The sequence below is a fragment of the Rhamphochromis sp. 'chilingali' genome (genome assembly GCF_963969265.1).
Source record: "Rhamphochromis sp. 'chilingali' genome assembly, chromosome: 10".
In the NCBI taxonomy this organism is placed as follows: domain Eukaryota; kingdom Metazoa; phylum Chordata; class Actinopteri; order Cichliformes; family Cichlidae; genus Rhamphochromis; species Rhamphochromis sp. 'chilingali'.
In genome coordinates, this window is record NC_137937.1 from 4,303,000 (window position 1) to 4,319,903 (window position 16,904).

Consider the following 16,904-nt stretch of genomic DNA (forward strand, 5'->3'; position numbering starts at 1 on the left):
AATTCAGGATTCAATCAATGTGTCAGTGTTTGTTACTTTGTTACATTAATTTTTTAACCACGTTATTTTGTTGTGGGATGAACTTCTGCAAACAACAACATATGGCAACAAAAAACAAAACTTGCAGTTGGAATCGATGGAGCTGTGAGATGATGGGATGTCGACTGGTTCACTAACCATTAACATTTGGGATATTAGGATAACAGTAGCGTGTAAACATAAGCAGTGCAAACACTTCCTATAACGACACATTTACAGTCTAGTTTGGGGAAAGCTGAGGAATTAGGGTGAAGAGACGGTGGATGTTTAACCCTCCCTTGGTTTGACAGCTCGCTCAGCCAGCGAGTTATGAATGATGTTCTTGATAGACTCCGCCCCCGCGCCTTCTAGGAAAGTGTGGTGATCTCCCTTGATGACGTGGACCGACACCTCGCCATCACAGACCTGAAGAAAGACGCAGTACACAGTTTGAACATTGGAAGGCTCAGACAGAGTTTATAGAAACACACACAAGCGCACACACGCACAGTGAAGATAAGTACTACAGACTGATGTAAATGTGCATCGGTACCTCGCTGAGCTTATAGTCAGCTCCCAGGTTTTGCTCATATTCGCTGCTGGTTTCGGCGCGCAGCAGCTTCACGCTGCCGTGGTATTTTGCAGTAGGTACATATGCATCAGCAGCCTTTAGCTTGTAGTAGAAGGCGGAGGCTGCAAAGTGCAGTGAGTCTCGGTCGATGTCCTTGTGAGCGGAGGTGATTAGGTCCACGGCCACACTGACGCGTGCATTCAGGTCTGACAGCGGGAGCAGAGTCTCCAAAAGCTGTAGGATGTAACCATGGAGACGACTGTAAGTTCATAGCAAACGTTACCGCGTGCTCGCGGAGATATTGTTGTTTTCAGAAAAGTAAGTGACACATAATTAATGAACATCACAGATCTTATGTATATGAAAATGCAAAATGAAGATGTTTTGATATTCAGGAGTTACAAATGTCAGCTTTCAGTGAGAAACTGTACGAAGGTTTGATTTAACCGCATGTTTTACTTTAGTCTCCATAACAGCTCCAAACATCACATCATTGTTGAGTCAAACCTGCACCACACACAGACTGTGCTGGAACAGCAGCTCCAGACTGTGTTACAGTCACCATCTTTACCTTACAGGCGCCGTGAGGCAAAAGCTCAGGTTGTGTGGCCTTTAACGCTGATGCCACATAAAGGAATACTTGTGTGTGAACCTGTGGGTCAGAGACAGTATACCTTGTTGTATTCAATGCCAGTGAACTGCTGGATGAAGGCACACAAGGCTTCAGTCTCAGCCTCAGACTCGTTGCCGGGTGTTAGCTTGGCTCTGTAGCTCTGCAAATCAAAAACACAGTTAAACCTGTTCACATGCAGATCATGTGACCAGAGCTCATCCTTCAAAACCAACATCACACACGCTATACAGCATATACATGAAATAAAGATGCGCGAGTGTTTCTCTGACCTGTGTGTACGCTGCCACATATGAATGTGAGCCATCAAAGAGAAACAGGAACTCCACAGGCTGATTCTGGGTCTGCAGCTGAGAGCACATTTCAAATGCTACACAGGCACCAGAAGAATATCCAGCGACTCTGTACGGGCCGTCCGGCTGCACCTGCCTGACGCAGCTCACGTAGTAGGCAGCCAGGGACTCAATGCTATCCAGAGGAGCAGCTGCAAAGGAAACACATGAGGGGAGTTAGTTTGGCTGCACAGTGACATAAACAGCTGATGCACAACATGTGAGTGACAAAGGTCTGAGAACAGAACCACAAACTTTTAAACTGTGAAACAAAGAAAACATGAAATCACATCAGGTCTTTGGTTTTCCTCAGGCCATTATGGAGGGAGCTGTATATGTACAAGTGTTTGTAGTTTCACCTTTGAACAGTCAGACTTTCAGCTTTAACACATTTTGCTGTTTAACAGTTACACACGTTTTGATACACATGATTGTGACACCTGGTGAGGACGCACACTCATCATTTGATGACAAGTAAGGACACGTAGTTTCCACGATGGTTCAAAGTGTTGATTTTGTGTTTTAAAGTTTTTCTCTGTGACTGTAAAGTCATTTTAATATGAGCCCCATTATGCTGACACCCACGCAGACGATGCACACAGCTCAGCAACACCAACAAGCCTGAAACTCAAATGACATGAAAAGTTATCCATGAGGCGCCAAAACACAACAACAGCTGCAGCAAAGGCTCTTTGTACTGTAAGATGAAGATCCTACAAAAGTAGAAGCCTCACAAACCACATGTAGACTGGTTGTGCAAACTCCCACAGACCCTGCAGTCGAGAGGATAACAAGCTGCTCCAGTGATCATGACCAGGACACAAACTGCTTCCTCCTGAATCAGAGGCCTGACTGACAGACACACCCTGGCATAGAGGAGGCTGAGGAGTGTGACAGTTGGAGCACACGCTCAGGTCTAGGTCTTTAAACAGGGGAACCACCACCCCAGTGTGCCAGTCCAGAGGCAGCATCCCAGAGCTTCACGCAGCGCCGTGTCAGCCAGGACGGCCCTGCAACACCCAGATCCTTCCCATCAGCCTCAGGTCTGTCCTAAATCCTAGCAGGAGCTACCACGACGCGTACCACAAAATGCATCGCACTGGTTCTTCCCAGTAGTTGGAACTGGTTGTCTGCTTGCCAATGAATCCTGCTTATTGGTTCCACTTGTGCTACAATCAGGACGAATTGTAGTGGGTTAGGGTTAGCTGGATATGTGCTGGATATGTGGTGGAGGGTAACTGCAGGAGAAGAAGCTAGTGGGGGAGTAGAGCAGGGGAGGATGTGGGTCCCCGGGGCCTGCTGGAGGGCAAGGGCCATGCCCGATGTGAGTAGCAGCAGGGCCAGTGCGCCCAGGAGCACATCTTTTTCGACCGTAAGGGAGACAGGAGGCCGACTCACTGCCTCGGCTAAATGGAGAGGGAATTTCAGAAGGGCCAGGGCACAAGCATGGACCTTTTTCAGCTGTAAGGGAGACAAGAGCAAGGTGTGACGTAGGTCCCCGGGGCCTGCTGGAGGTCCAGGTCCACGCTCGATTTGAGTAGCAGCAATGGCCAGTGCACCAGGAGCACATCTTTTTCGACTATAAAGGAGACAGGAGGCCGAACAGGTCTCTGACCCTTCAGCATAGACAGGTGGCTGAATGGGCCCCTTGGGCCCTCCAGCCGAGACAGACAGCTCAAACGGGTTCCTCTGACCCTTCAGCGGAGACAGACACCGAACCAGCATGTGTGGAGACCTCTGGCAGTGTGGACACTGGCTGGAGCTTAGTGGCACATTGGCTTGGCTCAGGCAGTGGTATGCAGTCCTCAGAGGGCTGAAAGTGTTCTCCAACACATCCAGCAGAGGACAGAGGACTCTACTAAAAAATCCGACTCTACTAACCTATCAGAGGCTGCTTAAGATCAGAATGCAATCATCTGCAGTTTTCTTCTTAATTAACAATAAACTTAGTGTATATGTACTCCTAAATTTGATGAAAGTGATAAATAATAGACAGCTCTCTCTCTCTCTATATTCTGACATTTAACTAATTCAAAAGATATTTCAATATTTATTTATCTAAAACAAAACAAGTTAGAATAGCCTTTATTGTCATTGTACAGAGTACAACGAAATTGGAGTGCCACTCCCTTGGTGCAAGTTTCAATAATAAATATAAATGTAAAATATAAAAAGTACAAAAAAACAATCGTAAGTACTCAAACAATAGTTTGTACAATATATACAGGATAGCAGCATTAATATAATGACAGTATGAATAGCAGCATAATATAATGACAGTGACGGTATGGAATAGGTTCAATTGTTTTTGTTCTTATTTACTACGGTGATAGCTCTGGGAAAGAAGCTATCCCTGAATCTGTTTGTCCTGGTTTTATGTGACCTGTACCGTCGGCCTGACGGTAATAGTTCAAACAGTTGGTTGCTGGGGTGAGAGTAGTCCTTGATGATATTGCCAGCTCTGCTGAGGTACCGAGAGTTTGCAGTGACCTCCATGCTGGGCAGAGAGCAGCCAGTGATCTTCTAGTTGCAAGTTCACTCTAAATTGATGTTTAACAGAAAAAAAAATGTTTTTATGTTTTTTCCCTAAAGTGTATGTAAATATCTGGTTTCAGCTGTGAATATACTGCTGTGTATTGAAATTCCTCTTGTTTTGCATAGAAATATACTGAACAACATACAAAGCATAATATATAAAATAAAATCTACCTGAGTTTTTTCTTTGAAAGAAGCCACTTATGTCAATTGTTGTGTTCATCAGTACATAACTGAAACCGATTACAGTGCTTTGTTTAGCCGTGGAGGGAAACAACTGAAAATATGAAATAAACACACATGTAAGCTAAGACTCTCTAAAAAAACATCATTGTTGTTGTTCGGATTTTCATTTCCCCATTTGTTGATTCACTCCAAGAGCAAGTAACGTAATATGGGTCAAGTGATCAGTTTGATATCAATCTTTTGTGATACACCGTCATATTTACATTATTTGTACAGTATGAATGATTTGCTTTGGTACCTGGTCAAACTTAAGCTCTCCTCTGTCTGCCTGTCTACGCTTCTCCTGCAGCAGTTTCTCCCCCCTCGCTCACATGCGTAAGTGCTATGCTCAGTCACCCAGTGCCTGAGCTCAGATCATACCAAAATTAGGGTGAATTTACGACTGTGCGCTATGTGCTTCGAATATTGTGTGTAGTTTTTTGTTTTATACAGTTGGCAGTCAGGCATCAGTAACAAAATCACCAGGCTCACAGTAGACAGATTCACAAGAAATTCATTTGGGCTTAGAAGGAATAAAACAAACAGAATCCTTAATTAAGCTTGCGTTAGATTGCAAAATGGTCCCAGATGAAACAGTCTTAACAACACGAAATGCACAGTTCTTTTGTAAAGGTTCTTTTTATTTGGAAGGAAAAATAAGCACAGACAGAGTCCCCAGAAGTGTCCAAAAAGTGATTTATTAAACACACACAGTTATACAGTGTGGGAAGCCGGTCTTCGATCTTCTCTGCTCGTTACAGAAAGCTTTATAGCCTAATATGACGTCAGAACATTTCCTAGAACTCAGCTTCTCAGAAACCTAACACTTTCTCAGGCTTTATGTTCCCAGATATGGATGAGGGAAAACATCTGGTCTAAACAATTGTGTGTCCGAGTGTGCAGTTTGTGAGATTGTCTGTCCAGGCCAACAAAAGGTCGCTGTCCTCATCTGACTTTACTTTGGGCCGCCTGGAGCCACAGAGATGCTGGTGGTTTTTGCATAATAGAATATTACAGAGGAATGTGTCTTATTCTGCGTGCTCTGGAATACAAGATTAAGCAGATTTACTAAATGATAAATGATACATGATAATGGTGATGATCAACTGATACTAAGTGATGCAGACTAATGAAATAATAATGAAATAATGGCAGTGAAATTACATGTTTTTCTTGACAACTCCTCCTCTTGGGCTCGCTTGCGAGCCCAACTTACACCAGGATTTGTCTCACTCCTCCGTCCAGCCTACAATCTCCCTCAAAGGCATCATGGACTCCGGCGCAGCTGAACCTGCTGAGCCTGAGCTCAGGGCTCTCTCCAGCATCTTTACTAAAAGCCGCCGGACCAGAGGGATGAGACAACATCCAATCATCAATATGACAAGAAAAACAACAAAAGAAAACATGGCAGACATAACAACACTCTTCCATTGCCCAAAGACAGACGTGAACCAGTCTCCCGGTCCAGTGTTCACACCTGATTGCTCATGCATGGTTTTAGATAACATTTTCAGACTCTCAAGCGCCCTAGTAACCGTACCGTCTGGTGCAGTATTGTTGGGTATGAACGTGCAACACATGTCCCCAAACATGGCACAGACACCACCTTTCTCAGCCAACAACATGTCCAGGGCCATTCGATTCTGGATTCCCATTAACGACGTCGGGCCTAATTGTTCCGCAAGGCCTTCTACCGCGTCCCTAGGGAGATTAGAGAGTCTCAACACATTATAATGGACATAGTTAATGCGATCGACATTTTTATTCGGAGTTATCCATAGAAACACACTTTCAAAGCCGGCCGCTATCTGATTAACTAACTTATACTCATCTGGAACTCCCCTGGGAACTCCTATTGAGTCAATCCAGGTTGGCGAGTCCCATCTTGGGTCATATTTGTGCATACTGTTGCGAAATCGATCAACTTCAGACCAGACAAAAAACAACGGAGGCTCCGGAAAAGTGCAATCAAACGATGAGTTTTATTATCACAGGAGAACAACCAGCCGTCAGCATACAGAATGGGTTGCTCTGACAAAAATACACTGGGTTCTGGTTTTATAGGATAACATATCACACCTACGTCAATACAGTTCAAAAATACAGGGTGACAGATGGACAAAAGTTCAATTCGTGCAAACAAGGGTACATCACATATACTTTTAATAACTATAAACTGACATATAACTTCTCCTTTCTTCATTACTTGCCTTTTAAGGTAATAACTTCAGGTCTTAGCATTTCTGAGAGCTAATAATTGGACCCTCGTCATTAATCACTAAGTAAAGTACTTTAGCAGCCAGTCTCAGACTGGAGTAGAAGACGCTTAGGCCTTCACTCAAACCTGACTATGTGTATTGTAAGCATGCATGCAATTAACCTGCTATGTTCTCATCTCCCCTCAACATGTATCATCTGGACACTCTCACCAGTGAAGCTTAAAACCTTCTAGACTGGAACATCAACTCTTAACCAAGCACATTTATGCATTGTGTATAAAATGAACTCAACCTATAAAATAGAAAGGTCAATGTGATGACAGACATATTCAATGCAATATAAACCCTGTAAGAAATATTACTGATAAGTGATACTGTGAAACATGTTATTAATACATTCTTCATAAGGCAAATTATATGGTAGTAATAAAAGAATCTCTGAATCCCAACATTCCCTCTTTTGACATTCCCACAGGAATGTCACCATACTTCATGTTGTATCACTCCCTGCCCCACTCTATGGGTTCCAGGTTCATCTGGTAGATGCCCTCAACCCAGCCAGGGTTCGTAACCCTCGCCACTATCTTTACCAACAATCCTCTGACACAAGGAATGATACAACAACCAGCGATGACCAATATTCCCAAAAATACAGCCAATGAGCACATCACTGATATAGCCACACCATTGTCCAAACACAGATGTCATCCAGGATGCCAGCGGGTTTTCAATACCTGGGCCCTGTGCTTCGTACGTCGCTTACTACATCCAAGATCAAATGAAACATCCAAGACCAAATCATCGCGCTAACTCTGAGCTCGCTATTCCGGTTCCCCGAACACACCTGTTGTTGACGATTAGTACAGCTGGATGAAGTAATGTGAGATCACTGGGTGGCCCAACAGGGGCTACGCATCGATAGTAGAAACATTGATCGGCAACCCTTTGATTGGTCGGCGAAAATGTCGAAGGAGCGCGCTCGGTATTTTTCGGCAGCAGAGCAAGAACTCTTGAGTGAGGGATTTCAGGAGTTTCAGAGTTTAATTAAAACGCAAGGGAACACTGCAAAGGCTGCAAAAGCAAGGAGAGAGGGCTGGCAGAAAGTTGCTGACAAATCAAACTCGTAAGTAATTCAATAATAACAATAATAATGGAGTGGATTTATATAGCGCTTTTCAAGGCACCCAAAGCGCTTTACAATGCCACTATTCATTCACTCTCACATTCACACACTGGTGGAGGCAGCTACGGTTGTAGCCACAGCTGCCCTGGGGCAGACTGACAGAAGCCAGGCTGCCATATTGCGCCATCGGCCCCTCTGGCCAACACCAGTAGGCGGTAGGGTAGATTTATCATATCACACCATATTATCCAATATTATATTACATTATATTATATTATAATATGTTATATTATATCCCCTTTCACATTAGAGCCACAACAGGACCCACTAGAACATGGGAACAAGTAAAAGTGAAATATAAGAATATTCTACAGAATGGTAATATTTATCACTTATATTGCTTGTCGTCTCTTGGAAAGAGACCCTGGAATACTCTGTTTGTTTGTTCATAACAGCAACCAAGAAAAGGGCAGAGCAAAAAAAAAGACAGGTGGTGGTCCTGCACCCCCTCGTCAACAAGTTGGTTAAGTGAATAATACCCTCACGGGAAAATCGATATCTCTCTATGAGCACACTGTCGCGCTGAGCTAAAGGATCCTGTCTGTCCCGCAATATACGCTGAATTCTGAGGACTCTCCTTATCAATCTTGCACCTTCCGCAATGGGTTGCTCGCGTAAACGGACAGGATATGACTGCGACAGACTTCCCAAATCCACCTTCGCTTTTATAGCCGTGGTCTCTCATCTTGATTACACGAAGTAATTTACAATTACTACTCTGAAATATGAATTACATCTGTAATAATCACATACATGTAATAGAATGTTAATAGTACATTTCCCTTTTTTAGGGAATGACCTGTATGTATCTGTGTGAAATCAATAAAAGGATCAAGTGCTGCATTATCTTTAGTTACATTGATGTTATTTATTTATGGTGAAACAGTGGTGGAATATCGCTGTTGCTTTCGTATGAATGACGCGGACATACCTGCGTGGCCGCGATCTAATCCTGTTTACATAAAGTAAACCTGCTCCCCAGCAGGTTTACGCTTACGGCTCTGTTGCTATGACAGCAAGTCCCGGATGGGCTTCGGGGAACCGAACGATCCAGGATCACGCGAAATCGTCAACAATCTCATCCAGCTAACTCACTTAGCGCGGTACGAAGAACAGGCCCCTGAGTGCTCATGCATGGTTTTAGACAAAGTTTTCAGGCCCTGCAGAGCTCGGGTTACTGAGCCACCTGGGGCAGTATTATTGGGGATATACGTGCAGCACATATCTCCAAACATCGAGCACACACCTCCCCTCTCTGCCAATAACATGTCAAGCGCCATCCTATTTTGAACTCCCATCAGAGAACTTGGACCCAATTGTTCTGCGAACCCCATCATGGCGTCCCTGGTTAGGTTAGAAAGTCTCAGCAGATTGTAATGAACATAGTTAATGCGGTCAACATTCTTATTAGGTGTTACCCAAAGGAATATACTCTCAAATCCTGCAGCTATCGGATTCACCAGCTTATATTCGTCTGGAACTCCCCTAGGCGAGTTCAGGCGAGGATCATAAGCATGTGTACCTTGGGTCCCTCTTTTGACCAAAACATGTCTCAGACGTCTGGCGGCTAGAGTACGTGTGTTGCGTTGTGGAATAGCCTTTACCTGATTCCCAATCAGCATGAGTGGAGCTCCTAATCGCACCATCGCACATGTCCCTACGCTTCCTATAGGAACATGAACCAACAGAGTATTTTCCCCACAATAATAATAGAGCCCACTTCCTGCCCAGGTTCCAATTACCGTGCTAGGGCCGCTTACATTGTTGGTGGTTCGTCCCTGAAGTGTGACGGCACACCAAGTTGGATCGATCTCTCCCACCTTGTACTTTTCATTATCAGTAGAGAACTTAAAACATGCATAGTTATCTTGTTTTGGCATAAATGGTCCCACTGTTGTCTGACACTTTCCATCTACTACTGGCTCCTGTACATTTAATGACGTCACACAAATCTAACATGAATGAGCTGGTAGACCCTTTAACATAGTTCAACTCTATGCCATTATTTCTGCTGAGACATTCATCACCTTTACCTGACCCCTCGCGCTTTTGTCTTTCTAGCGATCCTGTTTTAGGACCTACAGTCTCAGGAACTGCTGGGCTGGACTGGCCTCCGTGTTCAGACAAGGGGTCCGGAGTGCCTTGCAAAATACAGACAAAAGACAACAGAGCCATGGTTACTATTATCGCATATAATACACATGTAGTTGTAAGGAACATTTTAATACGTTTCTTCCCATTACGTGTCTCTGATTCGGTTGTTTGCATCATGTTATATAAACTTTGTATTCTAGACTTGTTATATAGATTTTAGATTCTGGACTGAAACTCCCCTCTTTGTGGAGCCTTTAACTTATCACTGCCCCTTTCTGATGGCGTGACGACCTTCTCCGCTGCTGCTCTTCTTTCTTCAGCCTTCCAGGTGGACTACTGAATGGCCTGTTGCACAGGTGAGAGGGTTTATTCTGCCTCTGTTTGTTGACACCTGTGTTGGTTGAAGCCTCTTCCTCAACCAAGCTCTCATGTGCTGGTGCACACTGCGACCAGTGATACCAGGTGTCGCCCTTCCCTTTCAGTTGGAATGCTGTAGTTGTCCTGGCAACGACCTCGTATGGACCAGTCCAGCGTGGCTCCTTCCACTTGCGTTTGAGCACCTTCAGCCACACCACCTTTGCCTCCGGGGTCGCCCTGTCCACAGCGTGTAATCCAGATGTGACCTGTTTGCGAAACTGGAGATTCTTGCCACCCCTGTGGTCGCTGTGTTACTGGAATGTTCTCCTGTAAAGGATAGAAAACAAAAAGCCTCTCTCTGGTACACCTCACTAATCTACTGTGTTCATCTAATGTTCCCTTAATTATTCAAAGTTGGTTCAAGATATCATGTTCTGGGCTCTATCCTTTATATTAACTTTACTTAATCTAAATGCTCTTTATGTGTGTAAAGAGTTTATCTTCTAACCAGGATTCAGTTCATTTTAATCCTTCAACTTAAACATGAAAATAACAATGTCTGCCTCAGTTTTACCATATCTAAATCATCAAACACCCCAAAAGTCCTAAAATGATCCTAAACCCATTTCAACTTAAACCTTAAATCCCCCCTTTATTTTGACACATTTCATGTGTCAAAATAATGTACAAAACTAAAAATGCTCAGTTTTCCCCACTCATGATCCAATCTATGTCATGAAAATGAACTTAAAACAGAACAGTCATCAGTCATGTGCTTAGCCTTAGTCCAGTCTTTACCTCAGTGTCCAGTTGGTCCAACCTTAGTTCAGTTCGTCCGTCCAGTCACCGTCCATTCATACGTATTCACACCAGGTATTTCCTCTTTCTTGCCGAGACAACAAGAAACTGTTCCTCTTTCACAGTTGCGAGTAAACATAACTAACCTCTCACCTATAAATGATTCTCTCTAACTAAGTGTGTGTGTGTATATGTCGTCCTCAAATGCTCTCTCATCTCACCCGTTGCACTTCTGACCTTCCACCAGACCAGAGGCTCATCAAATAGCCTCGTCTAACCTGCTCCTCAGAATAACTTAGACTCTGCTTTCATTAATGCAAACTTTCTGCAACTTAGTCTTTCTGAAAGACACACACTGTTTAAACCTCTGAATGCAATATCAATGCTGCAGATTATATTATTAATGCAATGGTGACGATGACGATTATTTAACAATAGCAGTAAAATAATTTCCCTGCTCCACACTCCCTCTCTCGACCTCTGGTACACCAGAGGTCGCAATACATTGTGTCCTCGCTCTGACCCTCTCTTGTGGTCCATCCGGCTTCGGGCCTCCAGGATCCTCACCCCCTGTGGTCGCCGAGATCTTCTGCAAAGGAAACAAAACACCTTTTCCTGCATCTCCCTAACTTATCATAGTTGGGACTCTTTAATCAAAAGCCTTATCCTAATTATGTTCTTGACTTATAGACTTGTATTTATATATATTCTTCAACGTTACTCATCATTTTACCACTCTCTTAAAACGCTGACACTAACTTCATTTTAAAACCTCACATTTCCTATGTTATAACCTGTTTTTGATATAGCCTTTTTATTTCATTTTGCTCCTTTTAATGTAACAATACCTTATAATTCTAGTTTATCAGACTTAATCAAAACCTATGCTTTCCTTCCTTTGGTCCTTCTTTAAATCAGAACATTTTGTCTTCTGAAAGTTTTATTTCTGCTTCTGCCAACATGTTTAGTTAACGAGCTCGACTGGACAGAAACAATCACAACTGCTGAACCTGCACTGTGCTCATGGTTAAAATTCCACAACATTTTGTCTTCTGAATATTGTATTTTTGCTTCAAAACTGCTTCTAGCACAACAAGAGTCAGCGGAGGCTGGAATGACAACAACAACAACAATCTTGTGCTTAACATAAAACAAAAAATAACACAAGTAACAAAAATAACACAAGTAACTTAAAAAAGCTTCAGTCCACATTTCAGTTTGTTGAGCTCGCTGTTGCTCCAGAGGAGGCCCTCAGCTGGCCGGGCTGGAGCCGAGGCCCCGGGGATGCTGCTACGTGTCGCGCTGCTCTCCAGCTCCACTGGCTGGTCAAACACAGTCATTATCGAATAATTGTCCACCATGAGGCACGACGGGTCGTCCGACTGTCCAGGAACTTTACCAAGGGGATAGTTCTTCCATGTGACATTATCAGTGCACACCTGCCACGGAGAACCTCTGAGGGCAAGTGCTCTTTCAGCCTGCACGTCTGCCCATTTGCGCTCCTCACTTCTCTCCGAGTCCATCGGTGAGGAGTGTTGCATCTGGTCCAGCAGCATACTCACAGTATATATGGGCTGCTGCTGCTGCAGAGGTGTGCTGGCCTCTGAGCGCTCTGTCTGTGTGTAGATGGAGCAGAGCTGGAACAGCTTCTCTCTGGTTTCCTGAGGGGGGGGATGCTCCATGTCATCCAGGACTAGCTGGATCAGGTGAGGTGTGCTGATGCAGGGGGCATCCAGACATGCAGAGAGAAGCTGCTGCCACCTCAGCTTGATGCGGTCAATGAAAATCCTGTCCTTCATTCTGGCTTTCTTCTGCAACCTTGTCTCAAAATGATATTCAAATTTGTTGTTGTTGCAGAGGAAGACTTCTGAAATCCATGCAGAAATATAGAAACACCTGTGACCGTTGGGCTCTTTGCTGAGCAGCTTCAGTTCCACAAAGAGCTTCTCCAGGAAGAGGTGAATGAAAGACGAAGAGTTAAGCATCTTTAGCAGGGGCAGCCAAAAGCGCAGGAAGGTTTGTGGGACTCTGGGCTCAGTGGGACTGGCACTGTCAGATGTTGCACAGCCTAATGCTTCCAGCTGCTCCATGGTAGGAACAAGAAAACCGTCTTCCAGCAGCACATCAATCAACAGCTCCCTGGACCCCAGTGCAAACTGCTTGATCTCACCCAGCAACGAACTCATGTCTGCTAAGGGGGCCTGCCACAAGCTCTTCCCCTTGTCTTCAGGAGACCCATCATCAAAAGCTTGGTACTGGTCCTTCTCAAAAGAGATCAGCAGCTCCCGAGCGTTTCTGCAGGCATCCACTTCTTTCTGCCTGGCAACGAGCTGCTCATCGGGGCCTCCTCCCAGCTGTCTGGACCAAAACTCCTGCTGGAGCCACTCCAGGACCACCTTACATCCCTTTCGGCACCATTTCAAAGAAGGAAGAGTCCCATGCATGATTTCGTGCCTCAGATCCACCACCCACTCGGGGATGTTCAAGTTTCCAGCCAGTTGCCTCAGCGGCGGGGCCTTTCTCCCCTGCTGGCGCTCCGTGATAAGATTAAAAAATCTTACCAGGGCCGTCCCGTACATCAGGGTCAAGTCATCTCCGGTAAGCTGTCCGGACCGGTCCCGCACCTGGCAGCGCACGAGGTCTGCTGTGCAGTCCACGGCCACGGGAAAACTATCAGCGCACCTGGCCCTCCAAGCCGATATCCTCTCTAACGCAAACCTCTGCAGAGAGGAGTCCATCGAGTAAAGGTAGTCCCGAACCTGATCCCACTCCGCTTTGTTAAGCCAGGCTACCACATGGCGTGTTTTCTCAGAGCCCTTTTTATTCATTGTGCGCTCTCCGGACCTCACGCTCAATCTCTCACTCACCGGGAAAAGCCGCTCGCCTCACGCAGAGACCACTCGCAGATTTATATGACAGAGGACCGCGTTCAGAGCTTCGAGTTTTACAGTTGCTTGTCGCACAGCAACCAGGAAATGATGCTAACGTTTTCTTCGGCTTCGTTTGTGGCTGACGTTCAGAGCGCTTATTTACATGATGCTGGTCATAAACGAGCTTTCTTTGGCTATGGTCAATGGCGTGTCCAGCGGGGTGGCCTGGGGGGGCACAGGCCACCCCCCCAACCAGACTGGCCACCCCAGGTGCCACCCCAAAGGCAAAACAATAAAATTCAATCAAATATCAAATGTCCGATTATGTTTTCACGGTGACGCTCAGATATCCGAGTGTAAGTGAATGCAGCATCGGCTTCTGCGCTATGTGCATCACGTTAGCAAAGGTAGGAGAGCCAAGCACGAAAGACGTCACTGCAGGAAACAATTTTTCGGTGAAAGAAAATGAGGACAGAATAAATGTCCCGGTAAGTAATATTAAGTTTGTTGAGTTTAGTAAACTTCGGCGAAATTAGAATACCAAGGAAAAAATAACACTTAAAGAATTATTGCAGCCGTGGAATATTTCAGACAGTATGCTACAGAGGGGAGCTAACATAAGAGTTATGAGTTATAAGATGTAATCTAAGTCGTAACATTGCTGTATGGAGCTGCAGATTTGGTTGCAGGTTAACATAGCTGGACTGGCCATCGGGCTTATTTGACTTATTTTTTATTTATTTTTGTAAGGGCATGAACAATGAGAGGTGGTGGATTGGCCAGATGCAGGTCGATGTGTAGAAATAACTCCGTTGTTTGGTGGTGGCTATGGCGGGGCTTCCACAGAGGCAGCAGGTGGATGAGGGAAGGGGAGGCAGGAGGAGAGCCCCGAGGCAGCCGCCAGTCCGAGTGTCAGGTGAACTGAACTTCAGGTAAGAAGTTATGACCTGCAGTCTATCTGGGTCAGATATGAACTAAGTTTAGGTGGAGTTTATTTTCGTTGTGCTGACTTTTTACTGTCAGTTGCAATAACTCATACTGCGTTCTAGCCAGCTTGGAGTTTTTATACAGCTGTTCGGTTGCTATGATGTTACTGATAGTGAACTTTATTTTATTCATAAGGTTAGTTAGTAGAGTTGCCAACGGCTCCTTAAAAAAATGGAATGGTCCCTCAATCAGAGAAAATATTACACGTTTCGTATTGAGCTGAGAAGAGACGCAGTTTGTCCCGAACTTCAGCTAGAATGGAAAAAGACACAAAGCTGGATTTATTCTGTCTTTACGCTGCACAGCTGCCTCTTCTCTCATCCTCCCTCTCCTGTTGCTACTTCAATCATGAAACTGATCGATGATCAGCTGATCGGCTTTTCTCTCTTGTTTGTTTATCGCCCACTTTGCGCCAGAAAGACGAAACCAGCAGATGTCGCGCTAAACAACAGCAGCACGTTTAAGCTTGATCGGCTGTTGTTAGAATTTATTTAATATTAATTTCTAGTATCAGCTGATGTTTGCTGGAGCCACAGCTGTAAAGCTGCTGGTCATGATGTCGGTTTGGATATCTGGTGAGAGGGAAACGTGAAGACCACCCACCAGGATCCTTTTTTATGTAGCTGACAGCTGGTAACTGTGCAGGGGCGGGTCTAGCAAAGTTTTGCCAGGGGGCCAGGTAGGGCATTAACAGGGAAAGGGGGCACAAAGAAATACTTTTCTTTCCTATTCTCATTTAAAATATCTAGCTTTTATTAAATAATTATCTAAATCTTACAACCAAAGTTTTTATCTGACGTAAAATGTATAGAAATCATACATATACCAAAAAGACTGTACATCACTGTCACAACAGGGTTTGTTTTCATTCAAAGGCTTTATGGCTTTAATACCTGGTGGGTCGGTCTGTAGTCAAAATGCCCGATTTTCTGTCCCAGTCCAGCCCTGCAGGTTATACTGGCAGTGTCACCATGCCAGCTGAATGTATTTCATCATCAGCCAGTGTTGTTCTTTATCAATATTACCAAAGTTTACCATAAGGCAGCATAGAAAGTATTTACTTGCTTTCAGGTTTTATTCAAATATTAGTCTTTTCAGTTGTTTCTCCACTTTTTTCCTGTTTCAAAATCAAACACCAGTTTGTGAGAAGATTATCTTCTTTTTTTAACAGGCAGAGAAAGTTTTGCATTGGAATGGCTAATTTGTCAATTGTTTGCTACAAATGTTCGTATTTTAATATTCAAAAATGTTTTTGCCCAAAACATATGTGCAGTATATGTCAGTAAAAATACTATGCAAATATTGCTGTCCTTGAATGCTGAGTAAACACTGACAAAGCACTGATTGTATCTCTTGTACTTTATCAACGCAGTATCTAAAAACTTTGCACCGTAGTGGTTAAAATCTCATTCTAATAAGAGTTAAAAGTGCATTTGGTTATTAGGTTTATAGGATTATTGAATTATGGTTAAGGGTTGGTAGAATTTTTTTTTAAAACATTATCTGCCAATTAAATCTGCCACCCTTCTCCAAATCTGTGCCCCTACCTGGCCCCCCCAACAAAAATTTTCTAGACACGCCACTGTACCTGTGTAGTTGGTGCACTGTCCCACAACATCACTCATGCTCAAGATTTACACAGGGCCAGATACCTACATTCAAGCTACCTTCTCGTAACAGCACAGTGATACAGAATTTTAGGATTTGTTTTAATAATGCACAAAAGTATTACAACTTAACTCTTAAAAATGTTAATCAAGAAACTGGGTTTTATGACGTGCAGCATGTCATAGCACGTAAAGCACGTGCAGTGCTTTAATTTGCTTCTCTTGCTATCTATGCATTTTTTCTCAGTAGCCGATTTCTGATACCTTCACAGGTGTTGAATAAACAAATGTTTGACCCTCACACAGAGCGGCTGTGCACGTCAAATAATGAGAAGTGCCACAACTTCCAATGTGTTAATAATGGACTGGATTTATATAGCGCTTTTCAAGGCACCCAAAGCGCTTTACAATGCCACTATTCAGTCACTGGTGAAGGCAACTACGGTTGTAGCCACAGCTGCCCTGGGGCAGACTGAC

At 44.1% G+C, this 16,904-nt stretch overlaps 2 protein-coding genes across 2 annotated transcripts; both read right to left on the bottom strand.

Moving 5' to 3' along the window:
* Positions 1–255: 255 nt before the first annotated feature.
* On the bottom strand, positions 256–1,452 carry LOC308404164 (fatty acid synthase-like). Its single transcript, XM_080894068.1, has 3 exons — positions 1,264–1,452; positions 572–823; positions 256–444 (listed from the first exon to the last, which is right to left on the bottom strand). Exons 1-3 carry the CDS (start codon positions 1,435–1,437, stop codon positions 307–309), a joined length of 564 nt encoding a protein of 187 aa, XP_080750194.1. The 5' UTR covers positions 1,438–1,452; the 3' UTR covers positions 256–306.
* A 6,303-nt stretch (positions 1,453–7,755) lies between these two features.
* LOC308404238 (ribosomal biogenesis protein LAS1L-like) lies at positions 7,756–16,393 on the bottom strand. Its single transcript, XM_080894184.1, has one exon. The coding sequence runs from the start codon at positions 13,789–13,791 to the stop codon at positions 12,154–12,156; it is 1,638 nt and encodes a 545-aa protein (XP_080750310.1). The 5' UTR covers positions 13,792–16,393; the 3' UTR covers positions 7,756–12,153.
* Positions 16,394–16,904: the final 511 nt, after the last annotated feature.

Coding starts and splice junctions, on each gene's coding strand:
- LOC308404238 (XM_080894184.1), bottom strand. CDS start 13,791: ATGAATAAAAAGGGCTCTGAGAAAACACGCCATGTGGTAGCCTGGCTT.
- LOC308404164 (XM_080894068.1), bottom strand. CDS start 1,437: ATGTTGGTTTTGAAGGATGAGCTCTGGTCACATGATCTGCATGTGAAC. Junction 824..1,263: donor CTGGCATTGAATACAACAAG/GTATACTGTCTC, acceptor TACATCCTACAG/CTTTTGGAGACTCTGCTCCC. Junction 445..571: donor CTGACTATAAGCTCAGCGAG/GTACCGATGCAC, acceptor GTCTTTCTTCAG/GTCTGTGATGGCGAGGTGTC.